At 44.5% G+C, this 17234-nt stretch overlaps 3 protein-coding genes across 3 annotated transcripts; 1 reads left to right on the top strand and 2 right to left on the bottom strand.

The window, feature by feature from the left end:
- The first annotated feature begins 1694 nt into the window (after positions 1 to 1694).
- On the top strand, positions 1695 to 4634 carry LOC119400093 (uncharacterized). The gene is made up of 3 exons (XM_037667027.1): positions 1695 to 1757; positions 2572 to 3230; positions 4370 to 4634. Coding segments are annotated over exons 1-3 (672 nt in total). The 5' UTR covers positions 1695 to 1745; the 3' UTR covers positions 4371 to 4634.
- A 2898-nt stretch (positions 4635 to 7532) lies between these two features.
- LOC119399088 (uncharacterized) lies at positions 7533 to 11989 on the bottom strand. The gene is made up of 3 exons (XM_049417962.1): positions 11973 to 11989; positions 9316 to 10651; positions 7533 to 7803 (listed from the first exon to the last, which is right to left on the bottom strand). The coding sequence occupies exons 1-2, from the start codon at positions 11982 to 11984 to the stop codon at positions 9755 to 9757; spliced, it is 909 nt and encodes a 302-aa protein (XP_049273919.1). The 5' UTR covers positions 11985 to 11989; the 3' UTR covers positions 7533 to 7803; positions 9316 to 9754.
- Positions 9315 to 9703, bottom strand: LOC119399089 (keratin-associated protein 21-1-like). The gene is made up of 2 exons (XM_037665904.1): positions 9612 to 9703; positions 9315 to 9561 (listed from the first exon to the last, which is right to left on the bottom strand). Exons 1-2 carry the CDS (start codon positions 9701 to 9703, stop codon positions 9315 to 9317), a joined length of 339 nt encoding a protein of 112 aa, XP_037521832.1.
- Positions 11990 to 17234: the final 5245 nt, after the last annotated feature.

Genomic DNA, 17234 nt, shown 5'->3' with positions numbered 1-17234 from the left:
GGCTTCGTTACACTAATAGCTTACGACGCTGCAAGCAAGGAACATTTGTCGGACAGGCAAGGAGCATACGAAAGGTCTGTAGGGATGACGGTGACTAAGCTTACCACTTGAGCCTCGAAAAGCAACTTTAGTTGAAATAAATAATAATAATTGTTGGTGTTTTACGTGCCAAAGCTATGATCTGATTATGAGAGACGCCGTAGGGGAGGGCTGCGGAAATGTTGAGCATCTGGCATTCTTTAACGTGCACCTAAAGCTAAGTACACTGGCCTCAAGTATTTTCGCCTCCATCGAAAATGCTGCCGCCGCTCTCGGGTGTTGCAATAAATTAACCTACGACACACTAAACACGCTGCACAACGCTGTCACGCTGTCTAGATTAGATACGAAAAAAAACACGCTGTCTAGATTAGATACGAAATTGGCGCTACCTAAATAAACCCTAAAAACAGTATAACTAGTATAACACATTTCCAGCTCTGAACCTGTATACAACTCGGATGCCTCTCTACCCTTTCCTTTCTTTCTTTTATTTATTATTTCTCATCTTACTGTCCAATTCAGCACGTCAGCAAATCACAAAAGCCCCTCCTTTCCTTCTTTACCTGCTCCCACCTTCAGTGCAGGTATAAGGTTCACAAAAATTAATATGTTTACAATGACAAAATACAGGGATGTCATTATAGCAAATGAGTTTAGTCGCAATATAAGCCAAAGCATTGGGCAGTTGATCTTGTTACACGTATTTTACTTTTTATTATGTTGTTGAGCTTCAAGTAAACATGGTCATCTGGCTATCCGTTCGCGTGCACGAAAGTGGACGGGAAAGCAAGGAGGTGCTCAAGTAATGCTTGCGAGGGAGCAGCGGTTCACTCCCCGTGAGATTTGAATATAATTACCAAGCTCACAGGCGCAGGAACAAGGCTTGAAATAAAATTGTGATAATCATACTATGGCGCAATGCACCGTTGTTGGACCAGTTGCTAATCCTTCGTGGGGCGACCTTGGGAGAAGAACAACAGACACGCACACACGCACAAGCAGCAGCGCATGCAGCTACATTGTTCGAGTTTTTATTGGGAAGTGCTCACAACAAGCAACTATTTCAGTGGCAAGATTCGGAACACCACACTTCTGTGAGATCCCGTTAGAGCGGAAGCGCACGAGATAAAGAGGGCGTTACCTGCTACAGCTCCGTAGCTGGTTCGTTAAGCGATGCATATTTGGTAACACCTTTGTTTCATTAAGACGAGATTTGCATACTTTAGATAAATGAAGCAAGAACACTCCGACAGGCAAGACTTGACGTTTCGACACACCCTGAATAAAAATATGCAAAGGAAGGTCTTGCGAATTGTCTACCTATTTGTAGCGTTATTACAAATAAAAAAGCCGACAAGAAGATTGTCTGCCTCTGTTACAATGGGCATGTATTCAGAAATTTATAACCTCCTTTCTTACACAGACATTTCAGAATACACACGTACCAACTGATTATTGGCTATAATTAGAATTTTGTAGAAATTATGCAACGTTGGTTGGACGATTGTTACAGCCGTTTACTGTAGGCGCCTTCCGACTGGAAACATGAGTGGGCAATTGCTCCACTTGTAGGGCTTTTTCACTCCTCCTTGCCAGTCCAGGCTGATTTTCAGGTATATAAGGAGCCACTGATCCGTGAGTTGTTCGCAAACTTCTCTAGTCACTGTGATCTTTGGAGCAGAGACGGTGAACGGACTAGCACGATGAAGGCAATCGTGAGTATGCGCGGTACTTGCAGTAGAGCTTGATTTGGCTTGTGATGCTTGTGTATTTGTTCTTCTGGATGATCACCCATGCATTATGCTATAGACTGCCACTGCTGTATTAGATGAAGAGAAGTACTGAAGGTTGGCTCTTACATTGCGCGTCGGAACTATTCGTCGCAATCTGATATCTGGACGGTCATCATATGGCCATCATGAGACATTTGTGCCCATATTAGACCAGTATATGACCCCTCTGAATCGACCAATGTATCCACATTGGTATCACCAAGCTACCAAAAGTTGCTGGGTGAAAGGACCAGCCCACAAGGGCATTTTGCATTAGTAGGTGTGAAGGGTAGTGGGCCCAAAAGCTCAAACGACAGGAGACGCGACGTACCTTCACAATATGATTGGGTGCTGAACGGGGTGGTGTACCTTTATGGGATCTATGCTTTGCAACACGCTCATTCATGCACGTACCTGTTTGCTCCACGTAAGCTTGATGAGAAGAGTGCGGCAACTCGCAAACAATTACCTCATTCGGTTCCGTTTCCATCATCCTTTTTCACAGTCATTTTAGCAGGATAGCTTCGGCACCACATAGCATGACATGCAACTCGTATTTTTAATTCCTCCTCAGATTCTGTTCGGCGCGATACCTGAGAACAATTAAGAAGAAAGCAATAAGGAACTGTTGTCATGGTCTGTGCTCCACATGTCTACTTGTACTGAACTTACTCAGCCAGAGACTCACCCTGCTTAAATTCGCTGTCTTTTTCTTATTTCTTATCTTTTTCTCTCTGTCTTCTCAACTCTTCCACAGCTCGCCACGGCCCTCCTCGCCTTGATTTCGGGTACAGCTTACGGCTACCCGAAATTAGTTTTCAAGCCCGGTGCCGGATTCGGCAGTAGTAGCTTCGGCAACGGTGGACCTGGTTTCAACTTTGGTGGTGGCAGCTTCGGCAACGGAGCTGCTGGTTTCAAGCCTGGTGCCGGATTCAGCGGTGGCAACTTCGGCGGACCTGGTTTCAAGGCAGCTGGCGCTGGCAACGGGCTCGGCGGTGGCTTCGGAGGCGCTGGCTTTAACGCAGGTGGCGGCGTCGGCTACGGTAGCTTTGGCTACGGAGGAGCGGGTTTCGAGTTCGGTGCTGGAAACCTTGGCTTCGGGGCAGCTGGTTTCAAGGCAGGCTCTGGCAACGGTGCTGGTAACTTCGGCTTTGGAGGACCTGGTTTGAACTTCGGTACCGGCAACGGTTTCGGCAGTATCGGCTTCGGAAGCCAGGGTCTCAAGGCAGCTGGTGCCGGCCTTGGACTCGGTGGTGGCTTCGGAGGATTTAAGTCGGGATCTGGCAATGGATTCGGCAGCTTCGGCAACGGAGGACCTGCTTTCAATCCTAGTGTTGGCTTCCGGGCTGGATATGCCCAGGGTTTCAGCGCTGGCATTCAAAAACTCGGCTTCAACAATGGCTACGGTCCATACTGGTGAGTTTAGCTTACGCACTCACTCTTCATATCAACATAAGATTAATGAACCAATGCGTTGAGTCCCTTATGGGTAGCGTGTTCATTGTTTGCCCATCGGATTTAACTATGTAGATCTGCTATCTGCATTGCTGTAGGTTATCAATGATGTAAAGTGGTGTACTGGGCGAGCTCGTAAGTTTCATGGCGCAGCTTAATGCGTAGAAAACACAGCCTGTTCCTTGTCTTCTTCTCTATGTCCTCATTTCTACGCGCTAACCTCGCCAGGTTGTCTTTGATAACTACTGAATATCATACTAGCCTGTCTACGTAGTTTTTTTAAATCTAAGTAAACAAGCATCTCGAGTCCCCGAAAAATATGACCGCCTATGAGATATTTAAATTAGCGTACTTGTTTCCATAGAAAATATTTCTACAAAGCCTTATGTAATCATTTCGGTGTCATTCTGTCAGTTTTAACAAGGAGCGTTCATTAAGTATGTTGACCCTTCTATCTTTATATTCATTGGAAGTGGCAAAAATATTTCATGTTTAACCCATTTTGCTGACGAGGAAAACGGCATATGACGCTCCTATGACTTTTACTTTAGAATGTATGATTACCTTGCAATGATTTCTTAATACAAAAGGCCTTAAATTGCCCAAGAGCGGTTTCAATTATTTGTGTAGTGCTGACAATAAAAAGATGCGAGAAAATGGAAGCGTATTGAACCTTCCAAAACGTATATTCCGCGCAAACTTCTTTTCACGTCACCTGATGGTAGGAGCCGAATGCTTCTTTTGACCAATGGCAAAAGCAAACTGGTAGACAACACAATCCGAGGTGAAAAAAAAAAAGAGCAAATGCGAACTTTCAAGGGCCTATTAATCATGGAATCAGTGATTGTATGTACGCTTTCGGAAGCCATACATAAGTAGTTCAGGATGCGTAGATCCGTGGTCTGTCTCTGTGTCCGTGTGAAAAGTGATATCGTGACACTGCAGTATCCGCCATGTTCGACTAATTCGAAGTGTATTAGCCGTGATTTGTAAATCACACCTTATACATCTTTTGGTTATTATTTAGCTCATATTTGTGCTAACGTGTTACCACCAGTTATTCATGTCTTTCTTCTCTTTTTTTGTTGTTGTTGTTTCAGAACACGTAAGGCTGCTTGCAATGCCCTGAAATAACAGTAAATGGTCACCGAGTTCAACGCTCTTTGGTCAAGCTGATTGATGGTTACAAGGAGGCGTTTTTAGAACGTTTTGAGTAGGTCTTCAGCAAGCTGTTTCTGTGTGCCCATCAACGCCTTAAGAGATTAGATTCTGTCATAAGATGGTGGATGAATACGGGCTTCACATGATAAGTCCATTTTCACAACTCAGGAATATGACGAGAGTGCTATCAGTCAATAAAATCAATAAGCTATGCAATATTGCCTTTTGTCTCAATAGAAGCATTCTGCTGGCTATGATGCTTAAGCAGAGGCACATACATAATGAATAGAGAGACACGGACCACAAAAAGAATACGAAAAAGACGTTTCGGCTCCCCTGACGGGAGCCTTCTTCCCATTCCTTGTTCACATATTGTGCACAAATGTCCCGTCAGGGGAGCCGAAACGTCTTTTACGTATTCTTTTTCGTGCTTGTCGCACCTCGTACAATTTATGATGTTACTTCCCGACCTCGACCTCAGAGACACATACAGTCTTGAAGCCAGAAGGATACCAACTGCTACTTAGGAGGTGACTGTAACGTTGGAAGAAGTACCCTGGTAGTCTCAAAAATCTTGCCGACGAAGCAAACGGCTGTCACATTTACTGATGGGACTTAGCCATTTAGATCTACTATGCGCATTGCTTTAGGTTATCAATTGTAATCCTAAAATATCCTATTGCTTGTAAATATTTGTTAATATTTACGACTGTAAACATTTACATAGTGTAATGAGACAAGCACATCGAATGCAACGCCCGAAACGCGTCATCTTCTTTGTCGAAACAGCTGTGAATATGCCTTATTACCTTTGCAGAGCATCGTGACTACAGTGTGTGTCTTTTGCCTTCCACTAGACGGAGACATAAAAGTAGGAATCAGTTTTCTACGATAATTTATATTTCTATTTGTTATGAGTTAGTGGAGAGATGGATTCTTTTATGCACACCTGCGGTAGTTCTTAGTACGACGCAGGAAAGGATAAGCGCCATGAAGAAGCAAAAGATTAAAGAGCACAGCAGAGCGTGAAAGACGCTACTAAATGTTAGGAGCTCGCGCAGTTCTCTCAGCGAATTGAAATAGACAAATGATTTCGAAAACGTCACGCACACCTATTTACATAACAGAATATGTCAACAGATAAACATAGATGGAAGCCTCAAATATGGAGATGATAGCTGCACAGCCTTGATTCTTTTAAACGCTTGTCGAATGTATGTAGGTCCCGATGACTTGTGCGGAACAAGTTGCGGTCACGTACTAGATTGATCTGTTTAAGGAATGAACGCTGCCTACGTAAATGTACCATTGTTACCGCGTATTATCATTATCATCATCATTTAGTAGCAAGAAGTGACAGCATAGCCATTTCTGATATCCTTCATATGCTTCATATGCTAGGTTTTGAAGGATCACGTCCCCGAAAAAAAGACGCGTAGAACAATAATTTTCGGCATCTCTCGCCCTCTCGGCGCAGGTGCCCCTTGCCACCTCGCCATCGACAATGCCTCTTTCACAAGTGTCACGATACTCGGTGGCGGCACTTCTCGCCAATCGTTGTGCGTCTTTGTCTCGTGAAGTAGAGATCGCGCTATAGCGCTGTTAGCAGCAGTTGCCCTTTGGACTGGCTATTTGACGAATGCTTGTTGTTCACTCGGAGGAAAAAAAGCGAGAATTGAAGGAGTACCAACGCGCATGGAAGCACGAATGGGTGCGAAAACACCGTGAAACTGCTGCTTCAGAACGTGTAGCAGCAGCCGCTGGATTCGATGCCTTCTATCTTCACAGTAGTGGATGGGTTCTGACATATTCAGTGAGGGTGACACCGCGAAACATTCCGACCAACTAGAGACTATCAGCTTTGCTGTAAAACACATTTTTGCTTTGTTCTCCCGGACTGTTCTTATGCCTAACGTGGCTCCTCGGACCCCATGGTCTCTACTGCGGCAGCAGCTTCGTTTGTCGGCTTTGTTTTACAGCGAAAGCTGTTATGAGATCACAACAAGGGCTGTTTTTGGCGCAGTAGTTGTCCACCGCCGCCGCCGCCGGTGTCCGTAACCACTATCGCTCGAATTATAAAAAAACGAAATGAGAAAAAATTTCCAGGATGGAACGAGGTTCGAACATGGGCCCTCTGCGTGGGAGCCCAGTATTACACCTCAGAGCCATGCCGGATGCTTGAAACTGTTTTGCAAAAAGACCCTGCACAGGCTTCATGTTCGGGAAGGAACCGCATTAACATGTGTAATGTAGCGTGGTAGAAGAGTAAAATAACAACAAAGCGTCACACAACGTGAATTCTGTAACCAGGCGTCACACAATGCGAAATACGCAACGCGTGGGTTGCTGAATGCTTCCAACCCATTACAAAGGGTTCTGCCATAAGTCTTCATCGTCATCAGTCACAGCATCAGCAAAGTGCACATAATGCCACAGGTGTTTTGCAGGTACCACGGTTCTCCACAGAATGACAAAAAATTACATAGTGGCTGCTTCCCTACTTCAAAAAAACTATGATGATTTATAGCGTAGGGGTTCCTCGCAAGTGCACTTCTATTGGTTGCCAAGGAAGCCCATAAGGCTCCCATAATCCATTTCCTCAGGGTCTTAATAAAGTTAATTCCTTCTCTGTATCTCTTTCTAACGTTAGCGTATGTTATAAAGCGTGGTGGGAGAGTGAAATAAGGACCGGGTGTCACACAATGCGAATTACGTATCTAGTGGGTCCTTTAAAGCTTCCAACCCATTACAAAAGGCTCAGTCATAATTCTTCATCGTCATCAGCCGTCTCATCAAGAAACTGCACATAATGCCTTACAGATGGTACCTCGCTTCTCTGCAGAATGACGAATATAGTCGTGGTGGTTGCTTCCCAACTTCACAAATTATGATTTGTGGCGTAGTGGGTACGTTGCTACTGCACTTGTATTAGTAGCCACAAGAAAGTTTATAACGGGCTCTAGAAATGCCGCTCTTCGAGCTTTCGCTGTGACTGTGCTGCGCTTTCCGCGCAGACCTGGCGTTTTTGGTGTCGATGCCTCGTCTCTTTTTGCTTACGCGTCGTAGCCACCAAAATGCTGCCACAAACACAAAAAGCCTCACTGGTTATCATATTTCCTTTATTATATTACACCGCTTGATACAAAGTCAAGAGTTCTGAAAACTGTCTTGCCGTAACGGTCTCGTGTCTGTGTACCCTCAAGTCACAGAATGACAGCTCTTGAGAAAATACGCCAAGACGTAAACAGCTTGAGCACTGAGACCTACACAAACAGTCTTAAACAAAAGATATCTACATCAGTCAGCTTCGCCGGATAACGCTATTTTGGTAATAGCTCGTTACGATGCCAGAGCAGCCCAAGCCGTCCTTATTCTGAAAAAAAAAACGTAGTTGATTAGTGGCGCTACAACGATGCAAACAGTAAGCGCACGAATACAAGATGTGAAACGTGCGATTTCAAGATTGCTGCAGATACGTTGAGGATAAGTGGTATATTGAAGTTTAGGAAGTGTCACCATTGGCCTTTGCAAAAGGATAGCAAGGGCGCTATACTCATCTCCCACGTGCACTAATGGAGAGGACAAACCGAGGCCACGGTCGTTATTTACACGTCCCATAAGCCCCATCAATAATTCCATTGGTATTTTATCGCATCAGCTATGCTTTAATTAACAGTGGGCTGTTGGCATAAGGTGATATCAAACAGGTCAGAGCCGAATAGAACATTATGGCTTTGGAAACTTTACTTCAATTATTCATTTTGTTATCACTCTAAATAATGTTCACATCCATAAAAAATCACTGCAAAAATTCTGTCATTTTCTTTTTAATTTCGGAGCTGACTTTTTATTATATTTGCGCTAATCAGGTGTAGTCAAGCGAACTTGCACAAATTTGTGCCTCCAGAACAATCGACACCTTGTGACGTCTCGACCATGAACCTAGTGCATGTTCGAAGGTAGTTGCTTATATGAGGAGCACACACGTTAACGAACACCAAATGATCAAAATTTCCGGAGCCTTCTTCTACGGCGTATCTCATAATCATATCGTAGTTTTGGGGCATAAAAACCTAACAATTACTATTAATATTATATTAGTAGCATTATACCTTTGTTCTATAATATTCTTACCTATTAGAACGCAGAAGTCTAGCAAGAAATTAGTGACTATGTCATAAACACTGCATTTCTGAGGGGCACTCATTTCTAAGTGCCGAAATACCATTGCCCTAGAGATAGTATATGGAGAAGGAGCTAATTTCAGTGGTAATTAAAAGACCGGCACGTGCTTTTGATTGGCTCATAGTTTTTCGCTGAACATTGAAAGCTCGCGCAGTGCACGAAGACCAGTACAAATTGTTTCAGCATTCCACAAGATTTCAGGCCTTTCTAAGACAATTCAGTGCAGCCTATATTATGGAGATACCTGCAGCAAGATAACGCAGTCTTAAAGCAGAGCTGAGTATACCTACGTACTGCATGTTTAAGTATAAATGAAACAGGTTACATACCAACAGAGAAACGCTTCTTGAAGTATATATACTGAGAACCGAATAAGAAGCATAGTAGACACTGCATAGAAAATGTGACATCAAGATAATATAGATAGTTATATCTCGCGCTGGCTTCTCCAAGAAATCTTGCATGCCCGTCTGAATAACTTCACAGCGGGCACTCACTGCATTAATGGAATAAGTTCTCTTGTTTGCCGATAAATGATCTCCCATTAAAGTAGTCGTAGATAAGCTGCGTCCCGGAAACTACAATCATGTTACTCAAAAGAGACTTTTCTAAGGTAACAAATAAATCCTGAGTATTCCAAAAACGAGCTTATTTTTGGTACATTTTTTATTAAGATAAGCAGTATGGGCAGTAAGCTTACTACTTAGCGCCTAGTCCATAACTGACGCCGAGATTGCCGAAGCCAGCACCGTAGCCTTGGCCATATCCGGTGCCGTAGCCCGCATTGGACTTGAAGCCAGCTCCTCCGTAGCCGAAGCTGCCAGCGCCGTAGCCCTGGCCGTATCCAGAGCCCAAGCTAGCACCGGACTTGAAGCCAGACCCTCCAAAGCCAGCAATGGGCCCGTAGCCAGCACCGGACTTGAAGGCAGCTGCTCCATAACCAAAACTGGGCCCGTACCCAGCACCAGAATTGAAGCCAGCTCCTCCGAAACCTACACCAGGCCCGTATCCTGCAAAGCCAGTTCCTCCGAAACCAGCAGTGGGTCCATAGCCAGCACCAGATTTGAAACCAGGTCCTCCGAAGCCATAGCCAGCACCAGACTTGAATCCAGCGGCAGGTCCGTAGCCAGCACCGGACTTCAAACCAGCTCCTCCATAGCCGAAAACGCCAGTGCCGTAACCCTGGCCGTATCCAGCACCGAAGCCAAGCCGGAATTGAAACCAACACCGGGCCCGTATCCAGCACCAGACTTGAAGCCAGTTCCTCCGAAACCAAGAGCAGGACCGTAACCAGCACCGGTATTGAAACCAGCTGCTCCGTAGCCGAAAACACCAGCACCATAGTCCGGGCCGTATCCTGCAACCGAAGGCCGCAGCGAATTCAAACCAGCACCTCCAAAGCCAGCACCGGCTCCATAGCCACCACCGGACTTGAAGCCAAAGTTGGGTCCGTAGCCAGTCCCTGATTTAAATCCTGCTCCTCCGTTGCCAGCCCCAGACTTGAAACTGACTCCACCAAAGCCTACACTGGGTCCGTAGCCAGCACCGGACTTAAATCCAGCTCCTCCAAAGCCAGCAGCAGGTCCGTAACCAGCACCAGACTTAAAACCAGCTCCTCCGTATCCAAAGGTGTTGTCGCCGTAGCCAGCACCAGACTTCGAACCGGCTCCTCCGAAAGATACACCGGTTCCATAGCCATAACCAGACTTAACACCAGCTCCTCCAAAGCCGGAGCTACCGTAGCCGTAACCAGCACCGGATTTAGCAGCTCCTAGTGAGCTGACACCGGACCCGTAGCCGGCACCTGACTTTAAGCCAGCTCCTCCGAGTCCGACACCGGCTCCATATCCGAGTTTACCGGTTGCCTGGCCGACGCCACCAGCTTTGGCTACCGTTCCAGGAACGATTCGAATGGAGGCAGTGCCAGGTTTCACGACAGCCAGTGGGACCGCAGCCACGGTACGACCTGAGTCGACATCCTGACCGATGACAATGGCAGAGGTGGTGGAGACAAAGGCGAGCAGGACCGTGGTGATCTGTGAGAGAGTTGACAGGAGGTCACTACAACTTGTCAAGTGGGACCTAGCCTATGACTACGTGCTTTCCATGCTCCCTACTTTATGATTCTTTTTTACGATTACGACAATAATGTGACTAAGGATTGAAGAAATTCATCAGGACAAATACCGACAAATTTTCTTTCTTCCCTATGAGAGTTTGGGAGTAGAACTCCAGACACATAATAAATTAACCTTCCCAAATAAGTACGTCACGCATGTTGCGTGTTGTGTTTGAAAATGTTATATTCCTCTGTACTAAGTGTATTGCAACTTTTCTTTTGTATATATTTCCTTGTACGTAATATATGAGTACCCTTCCTGCAGGGACTGAATTGTGGTCGGGAGTATGTTATAAATAAATAATAAATGGGAGAGTACACGTCCTGTGAGCTCATATAGGAGTAAGGTGGTATAAATAGACTAAGAAGATAGCAGAACTGAAAGGTTACCAGCATGCCACCTACAAGCAGGCCAGATGGCACGATTGGCGCAGCAGCGATTGCAACAAATTTGTACATTATTTCATGTGAGAAGATCACTGTGTTGAGCACAAAAGGCATACTCCTTGCGGAAATCTAAGTAAGGTGACTAAAGTACCTTGGAAGCGACTGGATTTAAAACACCTTTTTATCCTGTCTAATGCATTGGAAGGGACGGATAACCATCTCATGTGCGCTGTAAAAGAAAATGAAAAACAATGCAAGTTGGTTTCTTTTCGGAAGATGCGTGTGAACTTGGGCGACTGCAATTGCCGTCTGATCTGAACTGTTCTTAACTGCAGTGCACCCTTTTCATTTTGGTGTATTGCGGCTATTGTATTCAGAAACAACATTTTATAGATGAGATTGCGGTCAATAATGCCTGTCTTTGGTTCCGTAATTTCTCTTCTTTCCTAAAGAGTTGTCCTTCTGTCTCTACAAGACATCCACTTGCTGCCGGCGGAGAAATGTCTGGACGAACTTGCTCCTTTCAGTATCAACTTGTAAGGCGTACGTTTCTAGAAAGTCCTTGCTAGACAACCTGCGTACTTCAATCGACAAAAGCTAGACAGTAACTCAAAAAAGGGGGATGTGGTTGCGTATAAGCATCCCTAAATCTCTAACGGGCCCTTCTACAAGGCCTTAAAGCTTACTGATTTGATTAGGTACTTTAGACACGAATCCTGCCGCATTGATTCTACAGTTAGCCTAGTCATATACAGCAACGTCAGGAGCATCAGAGCAGGAGTAAAGTCTTTAGTACATTCGTCATCCAACAGTATTCAAGCCCGGCTTTTCATGTCGTCCCAAGTACTCACAATGGTGTCCATGCTGCCTCCGGCAGTAATTGTCGTCTCTGGGACGACGATTGCAGGGACTAGAACTGTTTGCCACGAACTGACGGATGTGTAGGTTCTTATATACTGACAAAAGACTGCTTGAAGCCTAAGTGAGCGACGATGACGTAAACGTTGAGCAATGACCCGCCCATTTTTCCTGGGCGGACGCCACCTGTTTCAGGAAGCAGCTGTTGTAACCGAAAAACCAGTACTCAAGAAAATATACATCAAAACACCAGCCTCAGATAGTGCCGTTGATACCGTTCGTGTGTGCACATACAGGAGCGATTTATGCGGCAAAGCAGGTTCATGAAATTTTGAGACTATTACAGCGGTATAACAGCAGCGCGGAATATTTTTCTGGCAAGTGTCAATTTTTCGCAAGTACCAACTTTGGTGGTCCTCCCCTAAACCTGGCCTGGCATTTTGTTGTTGTTGTTGTGCGTGTCGAGAAGTATGCGCGCAACTATAAGTTTAATCGAAACAACGAAACCACCAAATTTACACCACTTTAAGCCATTTTTATAACGCTGCAACCGGTGACGCCCTCTGCATCTCGTTCTCTCTAGCGGAATGTTACGTCAGAAGAGCCCGATACCTCTCCGCGGCGTTCTGATCCTCGCGAAGGCCAAGGTTGTTCGTCGAGAACTGCTGCCAGTAAACCCACACCTCTTGCTCGGGTTTGGGTCTAAGCATGGAAACTGCATGTGCTATTAATAATAATATCTGGGGTTTTACGTCCCAAAACCACGAGCATGTGCTATTCGAATCGCCCGCCACATACACTTTGTGGTCCAAGCATACCAGCTACGGTCAAATGAAGAAACGCTGGCCCAGCAGCGTTGAATCGCACAATAGAATCGCGATTCCGTTTTTTTTTTTTATTAAAGCCGTGTTCCTACACCTTCAATTCATTAAATTTCTGTCCCCACTGAAAGTCAATTGCCATTTCGAAGTGCGCATTGCTTGTGTGAATCTCAATTGCAAATGTATTGGCTTCTGTCACCAATGCATTTGCAACTGGCACTCGCTGAAGTCGAAATTAAGTTATTTTGCTAAAGGCGGTAGCTGCTACTAAGGCGAACACCCAAAGACAGGAATACTAGGTAACTAGAGTTCCCTTTTAACCATGCTGTTAACCTGATGGCTAACTAGGTCAAAGCTTCGTTCTCGCGAACTTGCACAGGTTGTAAGAAACGTGGATAAGAATGAATTAGACAAAGACAGTGAGATTTCAAAGAAAAAATTCATGTAGCCGCATCCATTCTGCTACCCGTACATAAATATTTATAAGGTAAACACCCTCCCTGCATTGAATATACGCATTATATTGTGTTTGATATCCTCAAAGTGGGCGTAGTGTTCAATAAGGGTGGATGCAGGGAGGCACTGAGGTTGCTAGACCAGCTGGCATTCGATCGCGCACTCCTGGACCAAGTGAAACGTGTGGCTTTTGACACCTTATTTACGCGTTTTGCCGCTGTAGGAACAAGACCTCCACGACTGAGATAGGAACCTGCGACTTCGCGCACGGCGACACTGAAGATGTGTGAGTAATTGGCGATTTCTGTATTGCTGTACGGACACCCTTGTACATCGCCGACCGTGAAGCCTCTAACCGGTAGGGTACAGTGAAATGTGCATTACGAAGTTTTTGCAACAACCTCGTGAATTGCCCCATTTGAAAAGGCCACGCGTGGATATGTACGTCTCAAAAAAAATCACAGCATATCCACGGAGTGAATGATGATGAGTGGGCGAGGCTGCGGAGGTTCATCGGTAAACCGTGAATCTTCCGTGAATTCTGCCCAGTACATCATCACCGACGTGAGATCGGACGCGTTTATACTAAAGGTTCGATGAGAGTTATGACGACTTGCAGCTCACTTTAATTTTACATGTACGCTGTGAATTTTCATTGTTTAGAAAACCATTGCTTTAGAAAACATCTGGCGTCTTTCGTTAAGCAGCTGGCGTCTTTTCGTTTTGCTTTAGAAACATCTGGCGTTCTTTCGTTTTGCTTTTAGAAAACATCTGGCGTCTTTCGTTGGTTTATTTCATCAATCAACGGCGTTTTGAACAAAATTTTTATTGTTTAATCACGCACAGGAGAAATCTCACCAGGCACTACCTTGGAGGTAAACAATGGCTGCTAATGGGAATGAGAGACAGAAGAAGTCGGCTTTTAGCTAACACTTACACTTCTACTTCTACTAACGTTTCCTACTGGAACATGCCAATGGCTGCTAAAGGGGAATGAGAGACAGAAGAATTCGGCTTTTAGTTAACGCGCACGCTGCGAATTTTTTATTGTTCAACAACGCACAGGAAAAATCTCCCACCGGCACCACCTTGGAGGTCAAGATCTGGTACTAGCGTTACGACTGGTTACGCACTACGACTACGAGGGACGAACGGGTGCCGCTTTAAGGAGCTTCGCCCCTAAAATAAATTCTGGAGATTTACGAGCAACAACAGCGACATGATTGCCAAGTGGGGTACAGTGGGGAACTACGGTTGAACTTCAATCCCCCGCCGCGGTGGTCTAGTGGTTATGGTGCTTGACTGCTGACCCGAAGGTCCCGGGATCGAGGCAAAATAGAGACGAAATGCTAAAGGCCCATTTTCTTAGTTAAAAAATCCCCGGTGGTCGAAATTTCCGGAACTCTCCAGTACGCACGTCAAAATCATACCGTGGTTTTTGGACGTTAACCTCCAACAATTATTATTGTGATTATTATTACGAACTTCGATCCGTAGTCCGTAGTCCGTAGTCTTGCTCAGGCCACGTGTCCTGGAGAAGTTTCCTTTCATACGTTTATCCTACCCGTAAGTGATAGTAAATTGAGTCGGGCTCCGTACGCTTGTGTGGCTGTCACATTTCCTACTTTACGGCAAAAGTTTTAGCGCTCACTTTGAGTATTGCGCAAGCATATAACTCGTCAAAAGTGAGTTAATTGACGCTATGGAAAGGTTAGTGCCCGCAATAGCACTATGTGTACGTGTTCCTCTGAGTACATAGTAGGCGCGTTTTGAGAATTATTATCGAGTAGTTTCGCAGCTTTAACAACGGGCTCGGCGCAGGCGGTTCTGAACTTCCAGTACCCGCAGCTGGTCTCAAATCATCAAGATGCGTTTCCCCTTCAGGTGCGAGTTATCATTAACTGTCTGCAAATGTGTTAAATTCACACAACAAAATTCTAAGGCACTCGATAATATATGTCAAGTAAGAAAGTGACATAATGTGCGGTTTTTTTTTTTGCAAGTTTCAGTAACTAATCGTAAAAATTGTGTAATTAAATGTCTAGTTATTCTGCAGTCAGTAATGTTTGATTTAGCATAAAGGGAATGAAGTCTTAGGTTCAAATACCATGAGCGAATTGTTTTGTTTCTATTCATACTGAGCGAATAAAAATAATACTTTTGACGTCAGTCCTGGAACGCGGAACGTCGAACGACCCGTCGAACATTGTGAAATAGTGCCTTCGCCAAAGTGATCAGATGCAGCAATATCAAGAACATCGACGTTAATTAAGTCAAGACACACTGACTATGCAGAAGGTTCCAATCATCGTATGCGCAATTCATCATGCTCTTTCTTGTCAACTAGTCCAAAGAACTGGCGAAAACAACTGGCGCCCACATATGTGGACATTGCGCCTCAAGAAGTTACGCTGGGTGGTTTTTCACTTACTGAATTCAGATTATTTCGGGTCACCTTAGCCATGTTCCACGATCGCGGGACCACACCGCGATACTTTTCCGCTCACTATTGTATTTAGCAACCACTTAACGGAGCGGCCTTTTTTCCCAACACATAATATGTCGTCGCCTACCCATCGCCAGCCTTGAATTCTGGCAAGGATCAATATTGTGTTTGGCGACAAGTAGCTATTATTATTTATTTATTTATTTATTTATTTATTTATTTATTTATTTATTTATTTATTTATTTATTTATTTATAATTACTGCGATCTTTCATTTGAAAGATCATAGCAGGGTCGAAAAAGTGTTCGGTAATAATGGTTACATGCATCTAAACAAACAATACAGGTACAATGAATGAATAAGTAAAATGTGATATACAGGAGTGGTTCAAAACGATATTACAATAAATTTACAGAATAACATAATAACGCAATAATAACAATAAAACGACTTATAGAATGCAAAAACAAACGACGGTTTAAGTGAGGCTGCTTTCAAACAATGATAGTGTGTCATGCAATAGGACATCATTTGCAAAGTTATTCAAGCCATTAATAGTTCTATGGAAAAATGAATACCCGTAGCAGTTAATCCGCGTAATTGAAGGAGTTATGACTTTACTGTGTCGCCTGCGCGTAGCGTAACCGGAAGAGTATTGAAGGATACCTAAAGTGTTAACATTTAAAATGGCCGTTAATTAATTAAAGATTTGAATTAAGTGTAAAATCTCACTCCATAAGTAGTACCCCTCCGACGAAGTTTTTCGATTATGGAACCGACAAGTCGTCTTCGCAAACTGCTTAACGATGACTAGTCTTGTATCATGACGCAGCCACTTGTACTACAAGATGCAGCGAGCGTTGGAAGGCGTCGCCAAGTACAGCGAGCTACGGTAACCGTAAGTTACGCAGAGTAATCTCTCGTATCTCGAATTACTTCTACAATCACGAGTTTAATTTTGTGACGACGTCTAGCAGATAATTCCTTGAAGTATTCGTCTAATACAGTTCAAGCGTTACATGCGTTCTTATCTAGACACGACAGAAGTCGAAGGCAAGAAATTTGCTCAGCTTGCACGAAGTCGCGCAGGGCTGGGCCACAGCAGAGCTGGTGGGCACGTTTCAGCTGCTCTTGTTTACCATCTGTACAGAATGCTTCGGCGGTCATTGAGCGCGCGCCGTTTCATGACGATGATAACTTTCTATCTACGACACACGGCAAACCTAGACCATAACACCTTTGCTGTAGTATACAGACGACATATAATGAACAATCAATGTGCAAGGAACATCACTGGGGCCAATGTTTCGAGACGATAACTTTTGTTTGTTCGGGACTCACATGGTTTTCTTAATAGCGTGTCTATGCACACCTTGCTCCCCCTCCCCCAATCTCACAAGTGACGGAGAAGAAAGGCAAGGTTGTGTGCAGAACACAGTTGTTTTAGCTGTTTGAATGCAAAGCAGGAACGTCGTAAAGCAGGATTGTTTTCATCGTGTCGCGTTGTCTCACAATTCTCATTTACTAGCAT

Source organism: Rhipicephalus sanguineus, chromosome 7 (genome assembly GCF_013339695.2).
Source record: "Rhipicephalus sanguineus isolate Rsan-2018 chromosome 7, BIME_Rsan_1.4, whole genome shotgun sequence".
NCBI lineage: Eukaryota > Metazoa > Arthropoda > Arachnida > Ixodida > Ixodidae > Rhipicephalus > Rhipicephalus sanguineus.
This window is presented reverse-complemented; position numbering and strand designations above follow the sequence as displayed.

Excerpts from the sequence above, each read along its gene's own strand:
- LOC119399089 (XM_037665904.1), bottom strand. The coding sequence starts at position 9,703 with ATGGCTTCGGAGGACCTGGTTTCAAATCTGGTGCTGGCTATGGACCCA. Across the intron at positions 9,562-9,611 it reads TTGCAGGATACGGGCCTGGT|TTTTGGTTATGGAGCAGCTG; the intron begins GTAGGTTTCGGA and ends GTACGGGCCCAG.